Below are 27,393 nucleotides of genomic sequence, written 5' to 3'. Positions count from 1 at the left end.
CTGGTTTGAGCAAAAGCTCACCAGCTTGGACCCAAAGTCGCTGGCTCAAGCAAGGGTTTACTCAGTCTGCTGAAGGCCCGCGGTCAAGGCACATATGAAAAAGCAATCAATGAACAACTAAGATGTCACAACGCGTATAAAAAAACTAATGATTGATGCTTTTCATCTTTCCGTTCCTCTCTGTCTGTCCCTGTCTACCCAACTCTCTGACTCTCTCTCTGTCCCTAAATAAATAAATAAATAAATAAATAAATAAATAAAATAATAAAGTGCTATTTACAAATATTTAAAAATATATATTTGTTTAATATTTCCAGTTTGACTAGGATATGATAAATAAAAAGAAGTAGTAAAGTATAAGTCTGGGTAAACTAAATGCTATCCTGCTCATGTAAATCTGACTTCCAGGTTGAGATCTTTATGTGTAACAAGAAAGGAAAAGGACTGAATAAAGTTTGACGTATTGAAATACACATAAATAAGATGAACCTGGTAGCAGCGAGTAGGATATATTGGAGTCCAGTTGGGTAGCATTACATGAGCCCAGGCAAAAAGCCACGGGAGAAAGAAGCACACTGATGACAGTGATTGAAGTTAAGGGGGTGGAGCTTACTCATTAAACAATGGAAAAAGGATGAATAACTTAATTTTTATTTTAAAGTCTTTACCTCAAAAACTACATTAGACCGTGGGTGACAGACTACCCACAAAGCTTTCTGTCTCTAGAGTTGACCAATTACAGAAAGTGAGTGTGAGAAATGAACTAAATTGGAAACAGCTACTATGGAAGTTGAACCTTTTATGGATCTCTGCAATAAACTGCAGATTCAAAATGAGAGCTAGGATTCCTTCTGCTGAATACTTTATCAGGTTCTGGGATGGAGACATTAGCAAATCATAAAAGCTTGATCTAATATTAGAGAAAGCAGAAGATATTTTTCCTTGGGTGAATAAATATTTACAGAAGTAAATATTTTAGATACATTTATACTTAGAAACCCTGCATGCCTATTCAAATGCTTTGCAATCTACATCAATATCTGGCATCATCTCTGTTGATGACGTTCAAAATATTCTGAAATGTAAAGTCCATTGAGAGACTTTTGTTAGCTGGTTAAAAGAAATCTTTATTTAAATAATATATTTAACACTATGAAAATAACAATAATTATGTAATTTATGCTCATGATAAGCTTCACACAATTTCTTTGCTTTCATTTCACTAAATCTAAGGTAGTAACAATTGCCAATTTTATTGGGTGACTTACAACTAAAAGCTGTTGTCTGTCAGAAAATATCTTCACATAGCTCATAAATAATATATTACAAAACTCAAAGTTGTCTTAAGACTGATAAAAAAATGTCAGTCATATTCTCAACCATCAGCAAGGAGGAAATCTGGGGCACAGTCTGTAATCCGTGTATGATCTAGCATGTTAGCAGTGGCTCAGGCGTCCACACCGCTTCGGCAGAACCGACACCTAAGTTTTTGTTGAGTTTGGCAAACTGGTTGTTAAAAGGGCACTTGTGATCAGGGTTCTCACTAAGGTGGGTACTTGGGCAGCTGCTCAATGTGGAAATCACAAATTTACATTCCTTGCTCTTTTTTAATGTCCATCTGCACAACAGTGTATTCTAAGGGCCCATAATAATGTTCGTTTCGTCCATAGGTGAAAAAAATTGCAAGTGAGGATGCCAATCAAGAAGCAATGGAAATATCTTAAGTAACAGATTTATTGTTTTAGTCAGGTATTATTCAATATATTTTCATTAGTATTTTAAAACTCTTTCTTATAACATAATCCAGTTTTGTGTACCTTTTTTTTTGGTTGTTGTTTAAGTATTACATGCATGATAATAATTAACTACCTTTTGGTATGTCATTTTTTATACTTAAAATAGTCATTAGGGCAGAGAACCAGCTGTTAAATTATTTGAATCCCACCACTGCATATCAGTATGTATAATATAATAATACATTATTTTTATTTATTTAGAATAAGGCAAGCAATGTGAAGAAGAAATGTCCTCTGAAAATACTTTTGTAATAATGGCTTTAGTGGCTGTTTCTTGTGTTCTTCTAATAGCTCTCTCCCTGACCCAGCATCTAGTCCAAAGATCTGCTCATGGTAGGTGCTCAATAAAGACTTGCATTTTGGTTGCCTTTGTTGTACAAAGAGTGACATTATACTCTGTCTGAAAATAATCCATATTTTGCTTATTGAGAATAGGCTATTATATAATAAAACTAGAAAGAGTAAACAGAAGCATTTAATAATCTAATCTTTTCCCTCTAGCATCTATAGATTCCACACAGTGCCTTAACTGCCAATCTCCTCACACACCACACACGCATGCGTGCACGTACACACACACACACACACACACACACCCCTTACCTCTATCACAGTTTTCCTCATCACTGCCGTCCACGCAGTCATAAATCCCATCACACAGCCATCTAATTGGAATACAGTGGGCCTTATTTCTGCATCGAAACTGATCTTCCTTACATTCAGTCACACAGTCCATCTGTTAAAATACAAATGGGTACTGTAGTTTTTATTAATGATAATCATACAGTCATAGGCAAAATACACATGTAGCTGACAATACTGGAAATTTCTTATACTGTGGGCTCCTTTAATTTGGATTTAAATGCATTTGATTATCTGCATTAAAATGCAGATATTTGTTGACATTATGGTAGTAAATGTACTTGTCCTAACATTTTTAGACAAATCAGAATCAAGATTTCCTTTTTATTTTTATTACATTTGTTTTCCTAAGTATAATTCATGTAATTCAGAGATTGTAATCAAAAGATAGATTTTACCTCATCTGAACCATCAGCACAGTCATATTCTCCATTACACCTCAGAGACGCTGAGATGCATCCTCCACTGGCACATATGTACTCACTTGGGGAGCAAGTGGGAAAAGCTGAATGGAATTATAAAGTTGAGATTTACAGTCACTGAAAAGAATGACTAGCTTCATAAAAAGAAACATGTATATGCATATAAATATTCATAGTAGAAATGAAAATAGCTTAGGTTATTTAAACTATATTCAACAATGGATACTAAATATTCATTTAAAATGTTTTTTACTGACAGCTGTTGTAAGGGAAGGGAATTTGGGGGGCTAGGAGAAAAGGGGAAGGGATTAAGTAAAGAAAAAGCTCGAAGACACAGATAATAGTGTGGTGATTACAAGAAGGGCCGGGTGGGGAGAGGTAGAGAGGGTGAGGAGGGGATGAATGATAAAGAAAGGAAACGACGTGGGGTGGTGAACACCCGCTGTGGTTTACAAATGATGTGTTACAGTATGGTACATCTGAAACCTACTGCATTTTATAAATCAATGTCACCAAAATAAATTCAGTTTAAAAAAATGAAGAAGGCCCTGGCCAGTTGGCTCAGCGGTGGAGCATCGGCCCAGCATGTGGATGTCCTGGGTTCTATTCCTAGTCAGGGCACATAGAAGTGCCTATCTGCTTCTCCACCCTTCCCCTATCCTTCCTCTCTGTCTCCCTCTTCCCCTCCCACAGCCAAGGCTCCACTGGAGCAAAGTTGGCCCGGGTGCTGAGGACGGCTCCATGGCCTCTGCCTCAGGCACTAGAATGGCTCCAGCCGCAACACAGCAACGCTCCAGATAGGCAGAGCATCGCCCCCAGGTGGGCATGCCAGGTGAATCCTCGTCGGGCACATGCAGGAGCCTGTCTGACTGCCTCCCCACTTCTAACTTTTGAAAAATACAAATACAAATAAATAAATAAATAAAATGTGCTTTACAATACTATAGCATTGTAGTAATATGTCTCAATAATATAATAGTCTGTTCAGTAGGTATTCAACCAACTTACTAAACAAAATCAGAAAGAAAAAATAACATCTATCCTCTTCATCAGTTTGATTTTGAAAAGCTAAATAAATATTTTTATAATTTTTAATTAAATTATTTTAAAGATAAGTCATATCATTTTCAAAACTATAATAAGATTTAGTGATCCTGGGAATGTTAATTCATATATACATTATGAAAAGCTAAAAATAGAAACCTTGGCATGTTCTCACAGACACTATGATATCTATTTTATGTTGACATAAGTGTCATATTTGTATAAGCTATAAGAAGAATTTTTGTTTTGGAGTTTTCAACAGAAATATATGAGTACTAACAGAGTCCCTAAGACGTAAAGTATTTCTTTTATAACACATAAATCAAATGACCAGTATCCAATCTAATTAATTGACATCAGAATTATGACAGCTGCCTTTGTAGCTTTGAGTTTGCTTATATTCATACCTCTGGGGTTCCTGACCATATATTAAACTACTAAGTAGCCAAATATATTTACACAATGACTGCGTGGGCTGAATTGCATCTTCCAGGAATGCTAACAAGCTTTTTCTTTATGTTTTAATATATTTTAATTGCCAATGTTTGCCAGGATTTGTAGTTTTAAGGAATCTGAGAACATGTCTGGATTCAGTAAGGAAAACAATGTGATCAGTTAGAACTATGGCCATGGGCATGGTACTGGGGAACGGTCACACCTTTGTCTTGTGTCTGCTACTCTTACCTAGTTTCTCAAAGTAATGCTTTGGGTAGTTATACACAGCTTATAGTATACTTTTCCTAATGATTTCTTTCTATAAGATATCTTTAAAATAACTAAGTATAAAAATTAGGTTTTGATAAGCAAATTTATAGTTATATCTAAACAATAGAAATGCATAAATTGAGTGTATTTTTCCTATACAATAGTTTTACTTCCTACTTTTGTTTTATTTTGGACAAAGAAGTAAATAGAAATAATACACTTATGTTCTTTTCTCAGTTGGTATCATGTTGCAATTACTATAGTCTGTTTCATAGTTTTTATTTCCATAGTTGAAAACATGATTTTTATCATACTTACAGTTTCAACATATTTCATTTTTTTGTCATGAAAAAAAAAATCCCAAAGAGTGTGGAAAGGTACAGAAACCAGAAAATCAAATTTTGGGGAGTAATGATTGGATCTCAAACATAGTAAGAATTTTATGTGCTGAAACACTTTAAAAACATATGAAGGGCACATCAATTAATCTATATACAGATATTTCAGATTATTCCTAAAAATCAGAAATGAGTACATGAATTCTACATTGTTTCTGAATATCATTGTTCACATTTAAATTCAATCAAGTTAAAATATCAGCTAAATTTAACATCACCTCATTTTACCTGGTTCACAGTTTTCCTCATCTTCTCCGTATTTACAATCTTCATGGCCATCACATTTCCATTTTGCTGATATACACTGACCATTGGAACACTGGAACTGATCTCTGGAACAACTCATTTCACAATTCCTCTGTTTAAAAAACAAAATAAATGTAATTAAAATTAAATTATTAGACAAATATAACCCAAGGACAACTAAAACCTTATGCGTAGAAACTTAGAAATATAGAAACCAAGTCAGCCACATAAAAGAAGCTCAGATGGTCTTGTGTAAGCCCAGTGGTACATAACATAGCAATGTTCCACTTTTGTTAGTCTCTGAGTAGTAATAAAACAGAATTTTTGAATAAATGTCATGGCTTTATCATACTACTTAAATTGCTCCATGTGGGTCATTCTTCAATAAATAGTTATGGGGTAATGTAATTTTAATAATTGTAAGGGAGAATGAAAATTTGGGGGAGAAAGAAGGTTATATATTCTTAAGAAGTACATTGAGTTCATTGGAAGTGGGGTGGGAGGCTGACATGTGAAACAAACAAGGACCTTAAAGCAAATCTGTTTGGCACTGGCAAGTCTTCCCCAGGGTCTTTCCTTACACTTCTTCCCATCTCTTTGCATCTATACTCATCCTTTTACAGTTTGGCTTGCTGTTCGTAACTGTCCCAACAGTTGTTTGTCAAGTTAACTGTCATGACTGTCATTTCTGTTAGCTTACGTGTATATTTTATTTGGAAGTGAAACAAGGGAATAGGTATACTTTTGGAGATATTTCAGTTCTTTCTATGTGATCAGTAAAAGACACCCACTAGAAATTTACCTTCCCTGTGGTCTGACCATCCTGGTTGAAATGGGCTATTACAATGTAATGTCTTGTTGGAATTATTTTCTGTTGTTAAGGAATTTCTATTCTTGCCAAAATTTACTTGTCTGCTCCTTTCACAAAAGGTACAGCACTCATACAACTTATGAAACTCCCAGCAAATGAAACACCTTGAACTATTATTCACTGCTTCTTCCTAGTTTTACCATTATGTAAGAACTTTCTAAATTTCTCTAATTTTCTCTTTGTTGATGGTAGTTTAATACACTGCCTGCCATACAATTTATTTTCTCCTTTACTTCCTTTCTTCCTCCCTTCTTTTCCCAAGTATTGAATGTTTTTACACTTTGTCAGAGTGTTTCTTAAAAAATACTAAAAAAAAAGATTTACTTCCTATATTTAATAAACTCATTGACTAATAAGAAAGACTACCACTTACAACAACAATTGCAATAAAATACCTTAACTGTCAAAATAAATGGATACGGTTTTAAACATATGCATTCTAAGGTTTTTAACAAAGGCTTCACAGCAGAAGTTTAAACATAAATGGAACTATCTAAGAAATGCCTCTTAATGTGTAAGCATAATTAGAAGTATGCTGAATCTGAGGGGTGAACTATATAACAGTGAATGGTATCAAAAATATTGGAGAAATAGTCACAAGAAAGGAATTTTATGTTTTATTCACTGCTATATTCCTCATGCTCAGTTTTGTGCCTGGGACATGGTAAGCATTCAATAAAAAAACTGATGAATAAATAAGTGAATGAGTAAATGAAGTACAAATGCAGAAAATAAGAAATATAAATTAAAATCTCATGTAATTAAGCTTCACGGGGATAAGAATCATGTCTGATTGTATGACTAATTAATGGCACTGGTGTATCTGTACTGACAGCATAGAAGGTGGTATTTTTAGACACTTTATTATCAAAATTTTGATATACAATAAATTAAAGTCTAGTTGATGTGTGTGTATGTGTGTGTATATTTGTAGGGTATTTAATTATTTTAGATATTTAAAGAATAAACAGTAGAGAGACTAGAATAATGAACCCCATATGTCTGTCATGTATGTTTAACCATTATCAATATTTTGTTTCATACATCCTCTCCCCACTTATTTACATTCTGAATTTTTAACATAACAATAATATAAAAAATTAACAATACCACAAAAATAACAAAAATTCTTTAGTATAAAGTTATTCTCAATCCATATGCCAAATTTCTTCTTTTTCTTAACTATATAAATCGTTGCTAGGTAAAATAAGGCTCTAAAAGAGGTCTGCACATTGAATTTAAGTTTCTTTTAATGTAGCACTATTTTTTAGTCTCCTAGTTTTGTTAACGCCTTTTACCACTTGAAGAAACCAGGTTATTTGTTTTATAAAATATCCCACATTCTAAATGCGGCTGATTGAATACTAAAAATGTTGATATCTTAATAACTTTCAAAGTGAAAAATGAGCTCTTCATTTTTCCAAGTATTATTATGAACTTATGTATTCCTATACATTTATTCAACTTCAATCCATTGCAGTCATTTTTTTTATGATGCTCAAATTGCCTCTTTCATCAGTGGAAACCTCTTCAAGTTTGCTTGTATGTAGTCTGAACACTATCATAATAGTCTTGTCTAACTTGACAAGATGTTAATGGCTCGTTTTGTCCATTTTCTTTATTAGACCTGGAATTAGACATTTCTCAGAGGGTTTTTGTTTTCTCTCATTGGAAAATATTATGTAAAGGCCATTATGTAAATGCTAGATAAAATCTTTAATGTAGGGAGGTCATTTGTTTTAGAAATTTTCTCTGACACAATTTAGAAATACATTTTAAGAAAAAAAAAATCTCCCTAACCAGGTGGTAGTGCAGTGGATAGAGCATCAACCTGGGACATTGAGGTCTTAGGTTTGAAACCCTGAGGTCTCTGGCTTCAGTGAGGGCTCACCAGATTGAACATGAAGTCTCTGGCTTGAGTGGGGAATCATTGACATGACCCCATAGTCACTAGCTTGAACACAAAGGTCACTGGCTTGAGCAAGGGGTCACTGGCTCAGCTAGAGCCCCACAGTCAAGGCATGTATGAGAAAATAATCAATGAACAACTAAAGTGTTGCAACTATGAGCTGATATTTCCCATCTCTCTCCCTTCCTATCTGCCTGTCTCTGTTTGTCTGTTTCTATCTCTTTCTCTAGTTAAAAATAAAAAAAGAGAAAAACCAAGATCTAATACTGACACTTTGAATTCAATATTACAGGATTTTTATTTTCACTTCGTTTCTACATTTGTATCTTTTTTTATTTTTGTGACAGTGACAGAGAGAGTCAGAGAGAAGGACAGACACGGACAGACAGACAGGAAGGCAAAGAGATGAGAAGCATTAATTCTTCCCTTGCAGTACCTGAGTTGTTCATTGATTGCTTTCTCATATGTGCCTTGACTGTGGGTGCTACAGCAGACTGAGTAACCCCTTGCTCGAGCCAGCAACCTTGGGCTCAAGCTGGTGAGCTTTGCTCAAACCAGATGAGCCCATGCTCAAGCTGGCGACCTTGGGGTCTCGAACCTGGGTCCTCTGAGTCCCAGTCCGACACTGTATCCACTGTGCCACAGCCTGGTCAGGTTGTATCTTTTTTCTTTTGCATAAAAATTTGAGTGCTAATAATATTAAAATAATTTAGCATTTGAACTTTCTTAATCTTAATGCATATGAGTTTCAAATGAGCAAAATCAATATTATAAAAGCAAGTCTGTAAATACAGTTTAAGATTTCTCTGCATTTCCTTTTATCTTCACAATATATTAAACTGAATGAAGGGACCAACTATTATATTTTAAAGGTATTTTAAAAATTCTTCTCTGTGTATGTTACTAATTTGATATTCAATTTCATTGATTCAAGGTTTTAGTTTCTTTTTTATTGTTTTGACTGTATGTTAACAAACTAATTATACTGTCAGTCCACATTCATACAAAATGTATCCTCACATTTTCAGCTTTGTTTCAACTATGAAAGTACCCTGTATATAATTCTGCTTTCTAACCATTTGTTCAGTTCACCTTTCTGTTTGTTTGCTTTTTGTGGATACAATCAGTCATTTTAGACTTAAAAAAAGATAGAAATAAATTGCCTGAAGACTTAGCCACCTCATTACAAACAAACAGGCCTGAATGTTTGTAAAGGTAGAGAAAGGACTGCTGTAAAAGAATTAATTTTCTTTTCTTGCAGCATTATCATGAAAATATCTGCCTATTGGAGATATAGTCATCAAAGAACTATGTCCATGAACTTAGGAAATGAGAGAAGTAGTGTTAATAAGGATATCCACTTTAACATGAATAAAAATTTCATAAAAGGAGTGTTTAATTTTGTATATGTACTTTGGACATCTAATGAAAAACACGCAAGATAAAATCATAAATCTTAAGCAATATGTTTAAGATGTTTCATAGATTAAATGGGACTTGTGGAAGTATTTTTTAACAAAATCAAAACATTTTCTGATGTGAATGAGTTTATCTGAAATGTGTTTTTCTGACTGGGGAATGTTTAGTATAATTTTGGAATCAGTAGATATTAACTAAATATGTACCTGGGCAATGTGAGAATTTAACTCCCATGTAGATTTTCATTTTTACTTTTTAAAAAATTCATTCAGTGAGAAGAGTGGAGGCAGAGAACAGACTCCTGCATGTGTACTGAGAGCCACCTGGCAAGCCTACTATGGGGCAATTCTCTACCAATCTGTGGCATTACTCCATTGCTCAGCAACTGAGCTCTTCTTAGAGCCTGAGATGGAGGCCATGAAGCCATCCTCAGCTCCTGGGGTCATCTCACTCCAATCGAGCCATGACTCCAGGAGAAAGATGGAGATAGAGATAGAGATAGAGATAGAGATAGAGATAGAGAGATAAGAAGGGGAGGGGTGGAAAGCAGATGGGCACTTTTCCTGTATGCCCTGACTGGAACAAGCCCTGACTGGAACACAAAGCTGGGGCATCCAAATGCTGGGCCACCAGTCTACCACTGAGCCAGCGGCCAGGGCTTAGATTAAAAAAAATGTTATTTTAACAATATTTTATTAAACAGTCCAAGAATAGAAATAGTATTTTTCAACTTCTGAGAAACTTCTGTAACCTTGAGGTTTAGGTTTTCTGGCCTTCAGGTGAGATGTTACAGCCATTTGTTTCTGAAATCCAGGCACCTGAATGTGATGAGAGGGATTTTTCAAGATAGTGAGATAATACACAATTTTGTAACCCTTATAAGACACCTTGAACACTGGGACAATTAGTTTGTGTGGGCTCTATACATAGTAAAGAACTGTAGTGTCTCTCAAAGAGGCAGGAACTCAGTGGATATTTGGGTGGTTGAACCCTAACTACAGAGACCTTTAGAGATGCAAAGAAATTTGCCTCTGGCTCAGCCTATACTCAGTGGGAAATCCTTCATGAGGGGTAAATCCATATGCGCATCAACCAAAGCAGCAGAGCTCCAGCTAGTCCTTCTTCATCAGAAAGAGCCATGGTGGCCACTGAGGACCAAAGACCTCATTTTTCCTTTACATCTAACTCAATTTGATTGTAATGTGCTGTGTTCTTGATATTAACATGGAAAATCACTAATAGAGAAAATCATGAGTAATTTCTACTTCTGAATTTCTCCCTGGTATTGAAAAGTGAGGGTTTTGGGTCCTTTAGATTTGATTGAGAAAAAATATAACCACACATCATGTATTATGTTTCAAGTATCATGGAGTAATTAATAGCTGAAATACAAATACATGGATTCATAAATAATGAACTGTGTAAAGTATCATAAATATTAGCACAATATAAGTTTACAGAAGAATATAGAGAAATTCTAAACTTTTTTACTCAAGCTGTGTGTACACAGGTCTTATTATAAATGGATTATAAGTCATCATCTAAGAAAAGCTGAACATGTAGTTTCATGAAAATTGATGACCCACATCAAATTCTTTGAGACTATATCTACTAAAGAAAGTGGCCGGGGAGAAGAAACTTTTTAAAATGCATAAAATATTATTCCTGCTTATAAATACTGCAGAAAATTTATGACCATATTCACAGATAGCAAGGGCATCAGCTATTGGGAATAAGGCTTCCGAACATCCTATTCCCAACCCAGCCATTCACCACTTGAGGTGAACCAGATTATAAAGTTTACTGTCAATAGTAACATAAAAGTTATTCCCTAGGCTGGGTGTGTGTGGCACAGAACTGAGACATAAGACTTATCTTAATATGTCAGGGGCAAAGCACATTTCAGGGTTGTCCTTGTCACACTCATTAGATTAAACAATAATAATCATAACTGTGATTCTAAAGACCTGTTTTAATTTTTTTGTTTGATGTTTCAACTTGCTTACCTCATCAGAGCCATCTGCACAGTCAAAATCTCCATCACACCAAAACCTTGAAGAAACGCAGTCCCCATTGGCACAAAGAAAATCTTTCAAAGTACAAGTCTGTGGCTCTGGGGACAAAACATAAAGCAAAGGGTTATTCTATTATATGCAACTGCATTTTAAGATTTATATAACATACAGCATGAGGTAGCATTATTTAAAAAGTGGTTAGCCAAGCAGAACTAATAAATCATTTAGGAAGAACTGTTTCATGAACCACCTATGGTAGATAATATAATGACCTTTTAAATTTATTTTCTAAGTCATGAACAGAAAGTATCATTATAGAAACAAACTGAAATAAAGACAAAGAATAAATAGCCCATTGTTTAATAAAAATACAGTGGAAAGTAAAATAAAACAGAATCTATGTATTATAATGTAATTTTTCCCAGTTGTTGGAACTCTAAATCATTTTATACACTGCTCACAATAATTAGGGGTCAGGGAATGTGCAGATACTCCAGTATTTTCAGCGTTTGGTATAGTACATTTTCACCAATGAAATAAAAGATGGTTTTGCACCTCATTTGCATAATCAAACAACTTTCTTTGACTTGTCATTTGCATTTCTGATGTTCTTGTTTAATAAAAAAAATAAAATGCTTCTTTTTTTATTGCTTTATATTCATTTTGAAATATCCCTTCATTTTTGTGAGCAGTATATATTTACTTTAAGTAAGAAATTCTGTGACTCTCTGTACTCACAGGGCTATTTACTAACTCAGGAGTGACATCACCCTTTGGTTCTTGACTTTTTATTATGCATTATAATGATTTTCTAATTCTTCAATTTTGTCCCCAGAAATTCAAGAGTTCATAGAACAAGAAGGGTGCATGGGGGTATTATTAAACATGACTGGGTGGACAGAGATCAAAGAAGCAGAAAGAGACTCTTTTTTTGAAAACTGTTTATATAATTGCATGCTTGTGCCCTACATAATTTGCCTGTCATTTTTGATAATATGCATATTGTTGATTTAAGTGTGCTCTATAATATTTCATAAAAACTTAAGCCAAATAGTATGATTTGTGGATTATATTTTATCTGGACAATAAAGTAAGGTTTTAGAAATGTGTTTCTGTAAGTCAGTGGTAGTCAACCTGGTCCCTACCGCCCACTAGTAGACGTTCCAGATTTCATGGTGGGCGGTAGTGGAGCAACCAAAGTATAAATAAAAAGATAAATTTAACTATAGTAAGTTGTTTTATAAAGATTTATTCTGCCAAACTTAGCGAAAATCCCACATAAAATACTTGGTAAGTAATTATTATTATATGCTTTAACTTGCTGTAACTCTGCTTTATAAATTTTATAAAGTAAAGTTACTTCCCTACTTTATAAATCACCATTATTGTGAAACTGGTGGGCAGTTAGAAAATTTACTACTAACTGAGATACAAAAGTGGGCGGTAGGTATAAAAAGGTTGACTACCCCTGCTGTAAGTAATCCCCCAATTGCTAGAAATCATCACTTGTTTTGCTTTTGTTCTCCAAATAGAACTCATATCTGGCATGATGCAAGACATTTTCTCTACTTATTAACTGTATTTTCAGCTGTCTTACACACAATAATATTCTTACTAGGGTGAAGGAGGAATAAGTAACTGAAATTAATTTTAAGGAATTACCATATGAAGCCTAATTTCTTACATGAACATTGTGAGTAACAGCCAGAATTCAAATATTGCTCTATACAACACTCCATTTCTAGCTACAGGATAACATCTTCAATGTTTGGGATTACGATGGCTCCTACATCTCTATATAAAGATCCCCGCTAAGAACACTGGGAGAACTGTCACAAGTGGAATATGCATCAAAGAATTTGTTCTGCTCTGGGATTTTATTTTAAAATGTGAACTGCAGGCTGTAAAATAAGACAAGTTGCTATTTCATATAATAGATAAAAAAGTGCCTGACCAGGCAGTGGCGCAGTGGATAGAGAGTTGGACTAGGACGCAGAGGACCCAGGTTCGAGACCCCGAGGTCACCAGCTTGAGCGCAGGCTCATCTGGTTTGAGCAAAGCTCACCAGCTTGGACCCAAGGTCGCTGGCTTGAGCAAGGCATCACTCAGTCTGCTGTAGCCCCACAGGCAAGGCACATATGAGATAGCAATCAATGAACAACTAAGGTACCTGTATGGCCAGTAGTCACCATCGCTGTGGCCATGCACATTCAAGTTCTCATTGTGCCTGACCTGTGGTGGCTCAGTGGATAAAGCCTCAACCTGGAATGCTGAGGTTGCCGGTTCAAAACTCTGGGCTTGCCTGGTCAAGGCACATATGGGAGTTGATGCTTCCTGCTCCTCCCCCTGTTCTCTCTGTCTCTTTCCAATCTCTCTCTCTCTAATAAAAATGGATAAATAAAACATTTAAAAAAAAAAGTTCTCATTGAATTTAGGAAGACAGTAAAGAAACAGTGGAGCCAAAAAATGGTGGGCCATTCCTTTATTCAAGACTTGAACCTAGACAATCTGATACCAGGGCCCAAACTTGTTTATTAGGCCGTATTATTGTCTCCCATTCTACTGAGGAAATAATAAGTGCTTTCTGTGGGCTCACGTGCTGAACCTGACGAACTCAAGGGAGGCTTACACAGTGGCCTTGCTGGCTCAGACTCAAAGTCACCACACAAGATATCTGAAATTAAAACTCAAACTAAAAGCAGTTCATCGTGGGCAATCATGTTCCAGGAAGGTATTTTTCTCTAACAAAGGTCAGTGCTTACCTTAATTGAGCCTGTTTGTTTTCTTTTTGCATCTATAATAACATATCTGATAACATGCCTGTGAAATGTCAGGTCATCTTCTTTTCCTGCCCCCTCAGTGCAGGCATCCCACCAGAGCAGAGACCCACAAACTCCGAATTGTTATTATCATGTTAACTGTTAACTATTTTATGCCTGCCTAAATAAAAGAAGTTTCAGTGTATACATTTTTACTTTATAACCAATCCTATAAATTTCCCTGCTTTGCTTTCTTCCTCATCCCAAATCTGTCACCAATCAATTTCATGTAACCCCATTCTGTCTTTGATTCTAATGTACAAATTAAGTGGTAAAATCATCATTTTCCAGAGCATTTTTTATATCTGTTGAGACTTTGTTTCCCAGCAACTGTTTGGCTCAAATAAACTCATAAAAATTCTTACAGGTCTGGAATTTTCTTACTTTGACATTGTATAATGTAGAAATTAACATTAAATCTCTGAGAATTCAGGTTACTGTTCCAAGGCACATGGCTAGGAATGTCTATTTCACTTAATAAAAGAGAACCCTTTTTCTCTTATCATTTCCATAGGAAGCCATTTCACTCTCCTTCGCATGGACTGGTCACCTCCTGTGATACTAAAGAATGCAAAAACATACAGCCTTAGTGTTGGGCAGATAAAATGTATTATGCTCACTTTGTTAAAGATAACATGAGGAGGCCATCGCCCAGGTGATATTAATGTGTGTTGGGGTGGGCTAAAGGCAGGCAGAATCCTTGTAGCCTGGGGCATGGTTTTGGGATTAAGCCTTTCCTACCCTTTTTGATGTGGGGTGGTACAATTCAATCATGCCTCAGAAAGTGACTTTGTATTAGAGACTTCCCTATTTTGTATATTGGATTAAGGGTTTTGAATCTACACTATAAAATAGGGGTAGAACGGGAGCTTGGGCTCTTGGTTCCTGAGATTATCATTAGAAGAGAGAGCAGAGGAGAGCAGAGAAAGGGCCACGTGGAGGAGGCCAGGAGAAGCAGCCAAGATGGTGGAGTGCTGAGTGAGATGCCAGTTTGTGCAGAGTTTGTATCTGGGATAAGGAAGGAGATAGGGAACTGAGGAGAATAAGGCTGATGAGCTAGAAACCTTTGATTCTAGGAAACTCGAATAAGTCAGTGGCTTTGTGAGCACTGAATGTGATTGGGTTTTGGAGCCCAGTGTGTGTTTTTACTTGCCCGCCGGGTGCAAGCTAGAATTAAAGACTATGGCCCACCAGTTTGTGGCTCCGTTGTTTCTTTACCGACTGTCCGAATCCAATGCGAACCTGCACTGGCCGGGAGGCTGCTGTGATGGTAGCCCTGGCCCTGGCTTCTGGCCTCACACTTAGAATTAAAAAGAGCTTAGAAAGTTGTTTTGCACAAATTGAAAAAACTAAGTTCAGAAAATAAAAAAGACTTTCAAAGTCATATTGCTAATGGCAGAGCAGAAGGGTTTATAGACTCTAATTTCTTCATTGAGTATATTATCATAAACCCTTGGTAAAAAGTTGAAAAGTTATAGAAATGTGGATGTAAGCTTCTGAGGGGAATTTTTAGAATATAATTAGTATAAGTGACATACTATACAGATAATCTTTGATAGATATGTGAATTCCAAACTGCCCTCTTGATGTTCTGTTTATCTGTCAGACCTCACCCTTACTGGACTATCACCCTGAGACAGAAGAATTCCAAGAAGCTGGCAAGCCCCCCTAGGAGGAGCATTCCGGACATACCAGGACTTTGCCTCAGTATCCCCTCAGGCTCTCCCAAACACTTTATAACTTGCCCCTAGTCTGTAACGGTGCTATTCTCCCCTGAGAAGTGCCTGTCAGGGTTCCTTTCTTCCTTTCAATAAAGCTTGTTACTCTGGTCTTTCGGACTCCCATGGATTCCAACAATCTTCTGACAAAAATTCAGTGTGAAAGTAGTAGAAATTCAAATAAGGCTGACAATTTTCCTCTTAATGTAAACCTTAATCTAACTAATCAAATTATTGGGTATTTATAACTGCATTGAATTGCTAGTTCCTAAAAATGCAAAGATATAAATAAATTTGTTATACATCAATTACTTAGAAGGGATGCATGCCATATGTATTTATTTGTTGCTGATAAAAAGAGTTTAGATGTTGAGATTTCTCAAATATTTGCAAACCTTTGATTTAGACTATGAAAAAAGTTAAATAACAATAAATTTTTCTTGTTTTTAATAGTAATTATTGCCAAAGCAAAGTGTTTCTGTTGTAAACTTAACAAGGAAAGTGATCAACAGATGATGAAACAACAATAGACTAATTATTCTATGTAAATATAAAAAAAGGAGAAAACACTAAACTTAAAACAAATGGCAGTTAATAGCTCCACAACTATTTAAACCCTTATCACACCTATGCCTAGTGTGTTTTCAATACAATTTTAAAAAGTAAATTTATTAAATCAGATTCATAAAGAAGTCCAAAAGGGACTTTAAAAATACATTATTAATATCATAAATGTGTGAGGCACTATACTAGGCTTTAGGATATATTCTTACCCTCATTGCCAGATACTTAAATAGAAATTTAAGATAATGTGGTAAATAAACGAGGCAAAGAAATGCAAGTCAGCATTAGGTGATAGAATGTGCTTATGTAAAAAAGGATGTTGTTATTTTATTTTTATCTACATATACTATTTTATCTACATATACTAGGAGATATACTATTCCTGCTAAATGTGTTTCACTACTTGAAATTAGCTTACAATAACTGCCAAATGTGAAACAAAACACATACCATTGACTAATAATATTTATAAAAGATAATAAGGTGACGTCACGAAAATGGCGCCATGAGCAGTGCGTCCGACAGCTCTCCCCTAAATCACAACAAATTTATCAACTAGAAACAGAAAAATTTATCCTCGGAGCATTCCGGAGTTCCACACAAACTGATAGCGAAAGGACTGTTATCACTTGAATCTGAGAGACGAGGGTGTGGAGGAATCTACCACAGGGACGTTCTTTCAAACCGCGAGGAAGTGCGCCTGTGGTGAGTCAGCCCATATTTGGGAACTGCGAGCCGCCGCCGCGAGCGCCACCGCGAGCCGCCACAAGCCGCCGCCGCGAGCCGCCGCCGCGAGCTGCCGCCACGAGCAGCGGCGCGCGCGCCCAGTCCGGTTGAGCACCGCTGATGTTCCCAGCGGCCCGCACACTGCGAGTGGGGGTCGCCGGCCACCGGTGCCCGGAGCGCCCCATTCGCGCACGTGCCTTGGGCATTCCATGCGCCCAGGGCGCCCTGCTGGCCCGCACACCCAGAGTGCTCCATTATCCTGCACCTGGTGCGGTCCAGCCGCCAGCGGCGGGGCGAGCGGGAGAGGCTTGGGAGATTCTCTCCGTGGGTGGGGCACCTCACCCAGCCATTCAAGCTAACAATCAAGCGTTGGGGGAGGGGCGCGCGCAGGCAGCCTAAAATACCTTCGGAAGCACAGCTGCGACCCAATCACTGAAATTAGCTTAACCCATGAAATCTGCGCACCCTCGGTTCTAATTGATAAGATCTCTCTCAGTTCAGCGATCCAAGACAAGAGGCGTCATATTTTTTAGTGCCTCTCGCTAAAGGGGCGGGGGCAACTTCTGATTGATAGAGCCTCCATATTCAGGGATAAACGCTAACAAGAAGGACTTGGCAGATAATAAGGTCTATACTACACAAGTCGCAAGCAGAGACTAGTGCCTCTTCTTCCCTGCAAAAACAGGCTACAAAGTGTGGAAAGCCTGGGTTGAGAGGTCCAACTAAATGATAGGCGCTGAACAGTCACCTTGACAACAATTGACTCCCACCCCCGCCTGATTACACTGGAGGCCCTGACTGTCAGAGCCTTTCCCAAAGCCTTGCACTGAGTGGGGATAGAGTGGGGATTTCCCAGCTCTTTGAGCCTCTTACTCCCCAGGCAGAAGCAATTGCAGCCTTACAGCTGGATCACCAGGCTGCTAATTCAGAAAGGGGGGACTAGGAGAGAGAATCCAGGAAAGCAAACTCTCTCATCGTTGGACCCTGCAAACACCAACAAGCCTTGACTTCCAGCAAGACTAAAGCCAATTATATGACATTGCCATAGAATCCCATCAACTGCAAATCCCTACCTAAGTGTGACACAGGGGCAGAGCCTGGGGTACAGAGTCACCGACCAGGAAGAGGGAGAGAAAAGAAAAAGGAAGAAGTTAACCTCTCAAAATCAAGAAAAATCCACAGACTTTACAACTTGATCCACTAATTTTTTTGTTGTTGTTGTTGTTGTTTGTTTCTTCTATCTTTTTGCCTTTATTTCCTCCACCTCAGTCCTTCTATTCTCTGCCCATCTTATGCTTCCCCTTTCTTGAACTACACTACCCATGAGGGTTGCATTTTATTTCTCTTCTTCATCCTCACCCTCCTTTAAGGTTATACTCCAAAACACTTAACTCTCACTCTCTCCTCTTTTGTTTTTTTTTGTCTTGCTTTATTTGTTTTTTTCTCTTCCTATTTTATTTCTTCCTTCGTTTTTCTCTTTTTCTTATTTTTTCCTTTCTATTCGTTTTTTCTTTTCTCATTTTACTTTCCTCCCATATAATCCTCAATCACGAACAAATTAGTTAATTTGGGACTCAAGGCTTTTTTTTGGCTTTATTTCTCTTTTTTGTTTTTATTTTTTTTCTTGTTTGTTTATTTTTGTGGCATTTTGGGACTCCCAACCCAAGGTCTCCATTGTATTTAGTCTTCGCTCCACTTAATACAACAGATTTTTACTTATTATTTTTATTCTTTCTTCTTTATTAATCATCTTATGCTTCTCTAAGATTTTTTTTTTTTTGCATTTAGTAGGTCCCTACTCCCTTTTTTTTTGCCCCTTGAACTCTTCACCCCAAATCAGGCCCTCCATTATAGGCACGATATTTCCCTGAGGAGGGGAGAGGAGGGAAAGAGAAGAGAGAAAAAAGGGGGAAATAATAAATTATTACTGTTTTTTTTTTGTGGGGTGTTTTACCTTTTTTGTTTGTTTGTTTTTTTTGTTTTTTTTGTTTTGTTTTGTTTTGTTTTTACTTTTTACTCTTTATTAATTCTAATTAGTGCTATCAACAAGACCACCCTCAGATGCCGATAAGAAAGAGGAAATCGAATATTATGGATACAAAAGAAAGAGAGGTAACACAAATAGATATGGAAAAATCTATGGAGAAAAGACTTAACATATTGGAAGCCTTGGAGCTAAATGACAGAGAATTTAAAATAGAAATCTTAAAAATACTCAGAGATATACAAGAAAACACAGAAAGGCAATATAGGGAGATCAGAAAACAACTCAATGAACACAAAGAATATATTACCAAGGAAATTGAAACTATAAAAACAAATCAAACAGAAAAGAAAAAACTCAATTTAAGAGCTGAAAAACGAGGTAACAAGCTTAGCTAACAGAACAGCCCAGATTGAAGATAGGATTAGTGAAATAGAAGACAAACAACTTGAGGCACAACAGAGAGAAGAAGAAAGAGACTCAAAAATAATAAAAAACGAGAAAGCCCTACAGGAATTGTCTGACTCCATCAGAAAGAATAACATAAGAATAATAGGTATATCAGAGGGAGAAGAGAAAGAAAATGGAATGGAGAATATACTCAAACAAATAATAGACGAGAAACTTCCCAAGCCTGTGGAAGGAACTAAAGCCTCAAATTCAAGAAGCAAACAGAACACCAAGTTTTCTTAACCCCAACAAACCCACTCCAAGGCACATCATAATAAAGATGACACAAACCAATGACAAAGAAAAAATTCTCAAGGCAGCCAGGGAAAAGAAGAGTACAACATATAAAGGAAGGCCTATTAGATTATCATCAGATTTCTCAGCAGAAACTCTACAAGCTAGAAGAGAGTGGACCCCAATATTTAAAGCCCTGAAAGAGAGGAACTTTCAGCCAAGAATACTATACCCATCAAAGCTATCCTTCAAGTATGAAGGAGATATAAAAACATTCACAAATACAGAAAAGATGAGAGAATTTATCAACAGAAAGCCCCCACTCCAGGAAATACTAAAGGGGGTTTTCCAACCAGATTCAAAGAACAAAAGAAAACAACACCACAAGTAACAGCTCCACCAAGAACACAATAAAACCAAATTTAAACTGTGACAACAAAGGAAAAAAAGGGGGGAGAGGATGGAGATTAACAGTAGCAAAGGACGATGAAGCACAGAAATACTCATAAGAAAGGGTACTACAATGAATATGGTAGGTACCCTTTTCATTACTTAATGGTAACCACCCTTAAAAAAACCACCACAAAAACACTTGACTTAAAAAAGGTAGCAACAGAGGAAAGAAGTATGGAACACAAACAAACAAAAACAAATGATAGAAAAACAAAAGAGAAGAATCAAACTAGATACAAAACTAACAGAAAGCAATTTATAAAATGGCAGTAGGGAACCCACAAGTGTCAATAATTACACTAATGTAAATGGATTAAACTTACCAATAAAAAGACACAGAGTAGCAGAATGGATTAAAAAAGAAAATCCAACTATATGCTGCCTACAAGAAACACATTTAAGCAACAAGGATAAAAACAAATTCAAAGTGAAAGGCTAGAAAACAATACTCCAAGCAAACAACACCCAAAAAAAAAAGCAGGCGTAGCAATACTCATATCTAATAATGCTGACTACAAGACAGAAAAAGTACTCAGAGACAAAAATGGTCATTTCATAATGATAAGGGGAAGTTGAATCAAGAAGACATAACAATCCTTAATATATATGCACCAAACCAAGGAGCACCAAAATATATAAGACAGCTACTTATTGACCTTAAAACAAAAACTGACAAAAATACAATCATACTTGGAGACCTCAATACACCGCTGACGGCTCTAGATCGGTCATCCAAACAGAGAATCAATAAAGATATAGTGGCCTTCAACGAAATACTAGAACACCTGGATATGATAGACATCTACAGGACACTTCATCCCAAAGCGACAGAGTATACATTTTTCTCTAGTGTACATGGAACATTCTCAAGAATTGACCATATGTTGGGCCACAAAGACAATATCAGCAAATTTAGAAAAATTGAAATTGTACCAAGCATATTTTCTGATCATAAAGCCTTGAAACTAGAATTCAACTGCAAAAAAGAGGGGGAAAAACCCACAAAAAATGTGGAAACTAAACAACACACTTCTAAAAAATGAATGGGTCAAAGAAGAAATAAGCGCAGAAATCAAAAGATATATACAGACAAATGAAAATGAAAATACAACATATCAGAATCTCTGGGATGCAGCAAAAGCAGTAATAAGAGGAAAGTTCATATCACTTCAGGCCTATATGAACAAACAAGAGAGAGCCGAAGTAAACCACTTAACTTCACACCTTAAGGAACTAGAAAAAGAAGAACAAAGACAACCCAAAACCAGCCAAAGAAAGGAGATAATAAAAATCAGAGCAGAAATAAATGAAATAGAGAACAGAAAAACTATAGAAAAATCAATAAAACAAGGAGCTGGTTCTTTGAAAAGATCAACAAAATTGACAAACCCTTGGCAAGACTCACCAAGGAAAAAAGACACAGGACTCAAATAAATAAAATCCAAAATGAAAGAGGAGAGATCACCACAGACATCATAGATATACAAAGAATTATTGTAGAATACTATGAAAAATTATATGCCACCAAATACAACAATCTAGAAGAAATGGATAAATTCCTATAACAATACAACCTTCTTAGACTGAGTCATGAAGAAGCAGAAAGCCTAAACAGACCAATCAGCAGGGAGGAAATCGAAAAAACTATTAAAAATCTCCCCAAAAATAAAAGTCCAGGCCCAGACGGTTATACTAGTGAATTCTATCAAACATTCAAAGAAGACTTGGTTCCTATTCTACTCAAAGTCTTCCAAAAAATTGAAGAAGAAGCAATACTTCCAAACACATTTTATGAGGCCAACATAACCCTCATACCAAAACCTGGCAAGGATGGCACAAAGAAAGAAAACTACAGACCAATATCTCTAATGAATACAGATGCTAAAATACTAACAAAATACTGGCAAACCGAATACAACAACATATTAAAAAAATAATACATCATGATCAAGTGGGATTCATCCCAGAATCTCAAGGATGGTTCAACATACGCAAAACAGTTAACGTAATACACCATATCAACAAAACAAAGAACAAAAACCACATGATCTTATCAATAGATGCAGCAAAGGCTTTTGATAAAATACAACACAATTTTATGTTTAAGACTCTCAACAAAATGGGTATAGAAGGAAAATATCTCAACATGATAAAGGCCATATATGATAAACCATCAGCCAACATCATATTAAACGGCATAAAACTGAGGACTTTCTACCTTAAATCAGGAACAAGACAGGGTTGTCCACTCTCTCCACTTTTATTTAACGTGGTGCTAGAAGTTCTGGCCAGAGCAATCAGACAAGACAAAGAAATAAAAGGCATCCATATTGGAAAAGAAGAAGTAAAGGTATCACTTTTTGCTGATGATATGATCCTATACATCGAAAACCCGAAGGACTCCACAAAAAGATTATTAGAAACAATAAACCAATACAGTAAGGTCGCAGGATACAAAATTAACATACAAAAGTCCATAGCCTTTCTATATGCCAACAATGAAATATTAGAAAACGAACTCAAAAAAATAATCCCCTTCACGATTGCAACAAAAAAAATAAAATACCTAGGAACAAACATAACAAAGAACGTAAAGGACCTATATAATGAAAATTACAAAGCATTGTTAAGGGAAATCGAAAAAGATACAATGAGATGGAAAAATATTCCTTGTTCTTGGATAGGAAGAATAAATATAATCAAAATGGCCATATTACCCAAAGCAATATACAAATTTAATGCAATTCCCATCAAAATCCCTATGAGATTTCTTAAAGAAATGGAACAAAAAATCATCAGATTTATATGGAACTATAAAAAACCCCGAATAGCCAAAACAATCCTAAGGAAAAAGAATGAAGCTGGGGGCATTACAATACCTGACTTTAAACTATATTATAGGGCCACGATAATCAAAACAGCATGGTATTGGCAAAAAAATAGACATTCAGACCAATGGAACAGAATAGAAAGCCCAAAAATAAAACCACATATATATGGTCAAATAATCTTTGATAAAGGGGCCAACAACACACAATGGAGAAAAGAAAGCCTCTTCAACAAATGGTGTTGGGAAAACTGGAAAGCCACATGCAAAAGAATGAAACTCGACTACAGCCTGTCCCCGTGTACTAAAATTAATTCAAAATGGATCAAAGACCTAAATATAAGACCTGAAACAATAAAGTACATAGAAGAAGACATAGGTACTAAAATCATGGACCTGGGTTTTAAAGAACATTTTATGAACTTGACTCCAATGGCAAGAGAAGTGAAGGCAAAGATAAATGAATGGGACTACATCAAAATTAAAAGTTTTTGCTCAGCAAGAGAAACTGATATCAAAATAAACAGACAGCCAACTATATGGGAACTGATATTTTCAAACGACAGCTCAGATAAGGGCCTAATATCCAAAATTTACAAAGAACTCATAAAACTCAACAACAAACAAACAAACAATCCCATAAAAAATGGGAAGAGGACATGAACAGACACTTCTCCCAGGAAGAGATACAAATGGCCAACAGATATATGAAAAGATGCTCAGCTTCATTAGTTATTAGAGAAATGCAAATCAAAACTACAATGAGATACCACCTCACTCCTGTTAGATTAGCTATTATCAACAAGACGGGTAATAGCAAATGTTGGAGAGGCTGTGGAGAAAAAGGAACCCTCATTCACTGTTGGTGGGACTGTAAAGTAGTACAACCATTATGGAGGAAAGTATGGTGGTTCCTCAAAAAACTGCAAATAGAACTACCTTATGACCCAGCAATCCCTCTACTGGGTATATACCCCAAACCTCAGAATCATTGATACGTGAAGACACATGTAGCCCCATGTTCAGTGCAGCACTGTTCACAGTGGCCAAGACATGGAAACAACCAAAAAGCCCTTCAATAGAAGACTGGATAAAGAAGATGTGGCACATATACACTATGGAATACTACTCAGCCATAAGAAATGATGACATCAGATCATTTACAGCAAATGGTGGGATCTTGATAACATTATAAGGAGTGAAATAAGCAAATCAGAAATAACAAGAACTACATGATTCCATACATTGGTGGAACATAAAAATGAGACTAAGAGACATGGACAAGAGTGTGATGGTTACCAAGGGTGGGGGGGGGGAGGGAGGACATGGGAGGGAGGGAGGGAGAGAGTTAGGGGGAGGAGGAGGGGCACAGAGAACTAGATAGAGGGTGACGGAGGACAATCTGACTTTGGGCGAGGGGTTTGCAACATAATTTGATGACAAAATAACCTAGACATGTTTTCTTTGAATATATGTACCCTGATTTATTAATGTCATCCCATTACCATTAATAAAAATTTATTAAAAAAAAAAAAAAGATAATAAAATACCACTGATTTTTTTGGTATATTGTGATGTATACATACATCATAATTATATACATAATTATACTATATAATATATAGTAGTAATTAAAATATATAGTAACTAATTATAATATATGTAGTATTTTATGTATATAATTATAATAGTATCAATAAATAACAAGAAATTAGAAATACCTTGATAGCATTATAGTTCAGCAACAGCGTATTCTCTACATCTGACTTCCATTAAGGCTAATCTCTCTGTGCTCCCTACAAATATATATATATATTTATTCATTGTCCGTAGACCCACCTTCTCATTTCTTCTGGCCTATTCAAGATGCTATCTTCAAACACCATTTTTTATGTAGATCACTAGATCCTCCTATTACATAATCTTACTTATTTAACATGTTCTCAACTCTGATACTTGTCCTGTGCATGCTTTCTTTTCTTCCATCTCACTATTCTTTTTTGCGTGTGACAGAGACAGAGAGAAAGACAGAGAGAGAGACAGGGATAGAAACAGGAAGGGAGAGAGATGAGAAGTATCAATTCTTCATTGTGGTTCCTTAGTTGTTCATTGATTGCTTTCTCCTACGTGCCTTGACTGAGGGGTGGGGACAAAGGGCTATAGCAAAGTGCCTGATCCCTTGCTCAAATCAGTGACCTTGGGCTCCAGCCAGAGATCTTGGACTTCAAGACAGCAACCTTTAGGCTCAAGCCAGCAACCACGGGTCATGTCTATTATCCCACACTCAAATCAGTGACCTCACACTCAAGCAGGTGAGCCCGCACGCAAGCCGTCAACCTCAGGATTTTGAACCTGGGTCTTCTGCATCCCAGTCCAATGCTCTATCCACTGCACCACAATCTGGCCAGGTTTCATGTCACCATTCTAATAAGTTTCATTATTGTTTACTGTCATTTCTCCTCTAAAAATTCATCAATATTACTTGTCTTAGGCTACAAGATCAAAATGAAAAGGACCTAAAAAAGAGTAGCACATGTCTGGGTCTTTTAAATTGCATTGCTTGATACTACAGCCACTTCCTTTGCTTTTTCTTAAAGGTTCTGCGGCTACGATTTACCCCAAAGTTTTCAGGTGACAAGTGGCAGGTAGTATTGCTTCTCCTTGCTTTATTGTATTAAAGGCTGACTTTGAGATGTCAGCAAAATGATACTCAACTACTTAGAAAGCCCCAGCTGACTCAAAAGCAGTCTATCTCAAATCTTCATTCTTCTTATTTTCTTTTCTTTTTTCTTTTTCTTTCTTTTTTTTTTTTGGTGAGAGGAGGGGAGATAGTGAGGCAGACTCCTGCATGCACTCAGACTGGGATCCACTTAGCGACCCCCATTGGGACAGATGTGCACTTGAACCTCACATGCTCAGACCAACCAAGTTATCCTTAGCGCCCTGTGCCACGCTTGAACCAATCAAGCCACTGGCTGTGGGAGGAGAAGAAGGAGAGAGGAGGGAGAGGGAGGGAGAGAGAAGCAAACGATCATTTCTCCTGTGTGTCCTGACTGGAAATTTAACCCAGAACGTCCATATGCCAAGGTGATGCTCTATCCACTGAGCCAGCAGCCAGGGCCTCATTTTCTTATTATAGCAGTAACCTAAAATCTCACACAATTTCAATTATCACTTGAATAGAGGGTTTTCCAAGGTGTAAACTTCCATCTCTTGCTTTCAATATCCCTCAGTCAAGTATAGATAATTAACACTAAATGTATCTCAAACTAAGCTAGATAGTTATCTGTATATTTAAGCTCTGAAATACAAATAAACAAAATAAAAAGTATGTACATAATTTTCTCTGTATTTGCTCTTTTTCTACCAAACTCAGCAGATTAGATTTTTATTTCACTGGACAGAATTTAAGAAACTGATATTTAAAGTTTTTTTCAAATTATAAATTAGAGAACCTAGAACACTCTAATGACTTTTGCAATTTTTTTTTTTTTTTTTTTTTTTTTTTTTTTTTACTTTCTAAAGAGTATGATTAGTTGGGAGATACTTATGTGGAGAGGAAGCAATTAAGATTTCTGTATTCAAAGTATAATGTAATCATAATAATTCAGATTTTATATTTAATGTACCTGATTCTCAAACACTAGTCAGACTAAGTTTTGAAAGTAATTCAAAAGATTAGTTGATATTCTGCAAATGAATATCCAATAGTTTTATTATGGCTGTGACTCTACTAATTTTATGCTATTATATAATAAAACATTATGCTTTAATTTAAGAATTCCTATTTTATCTACTGTGTTGGGAAATGAATATTCTTAGTCCTTTTTATAAAAGTAGACATTATTTTTATCATCAAATCCCTTTTGGAAGTAGTAGAATATAAATATTTAATAAACAAATTAATTATCTTATTTTAAACAAACTTATATAGCTGTCTTTGTTTAAATACTAGTGTAAGAAAGTCCCAGTAAGAAATATATTCAAAAATTAATGCTAGAATATAAAAACACTATCACCATTTTACATAATCCCATACTTTTTAGAAAATAAATTTTTTAGATATGTATTTATTTATTTTTAGCAAAGGGCAGAGAGAAAGACAGACAGGGAAATACAGACAGGAAGGGAGAGAGATTAGAAGCATCAAT

General features: G+C 36.1%; 1 protein-coding gene across 1 annotated transcript in view; it reads right to left on the bottom strand.

Annotated features, from left to right (window-relative positions):
• The window catches only part of LRP1B (LDL receptor related protein 1B), a 2,131,860-nt gene that overhangs the window by 131,043 nt on the left and 1,973,424 nt on the right, over positions 1–27,393 (bottom strand). The window contains exons 68-71 of the mRNA XM_066281034.1: positions 11,459–11,565; positions 5,236–5,365; positions 2,837–2,943; positions 2,400–2,532 (exon numbers count right to left, since the gene is read on the bottom strand). Of these exons, the coding sequence (XP_066137131.1) occupies positions 2,400–2,532; positions 2,837–2,943; positions 5,236–5,365; positions 11,459–11,565 (477 nt within the window). The remainder of the gene's footprint in view (positions 1–2,399; positions 2,533–2,836; positions 2,944–5,235; positions 5,366–11,458; positions 11,566–27,393) is intronic.

The sequence above is a fragment of the Saccopteryx bilineata genome, chromosome 5 (assembly GCF_036850765.1).
Source record: "Saccopteryx bilineata isolate mSacBil1 chromosome 5, mSacBil1_pri_phased_curated, whole genome shotgun sequence".
NCBI lineage: Eukaryota > Metazoa > Chordata > Mammalia > Chiroptera > Emballonuridae > Saccopteryx > Saccopteryx bilineata.
Note: the sequence above shows the minus strand (reverse complement) of the source record. Positions and strands in the feature narration are given on the sequence as shown.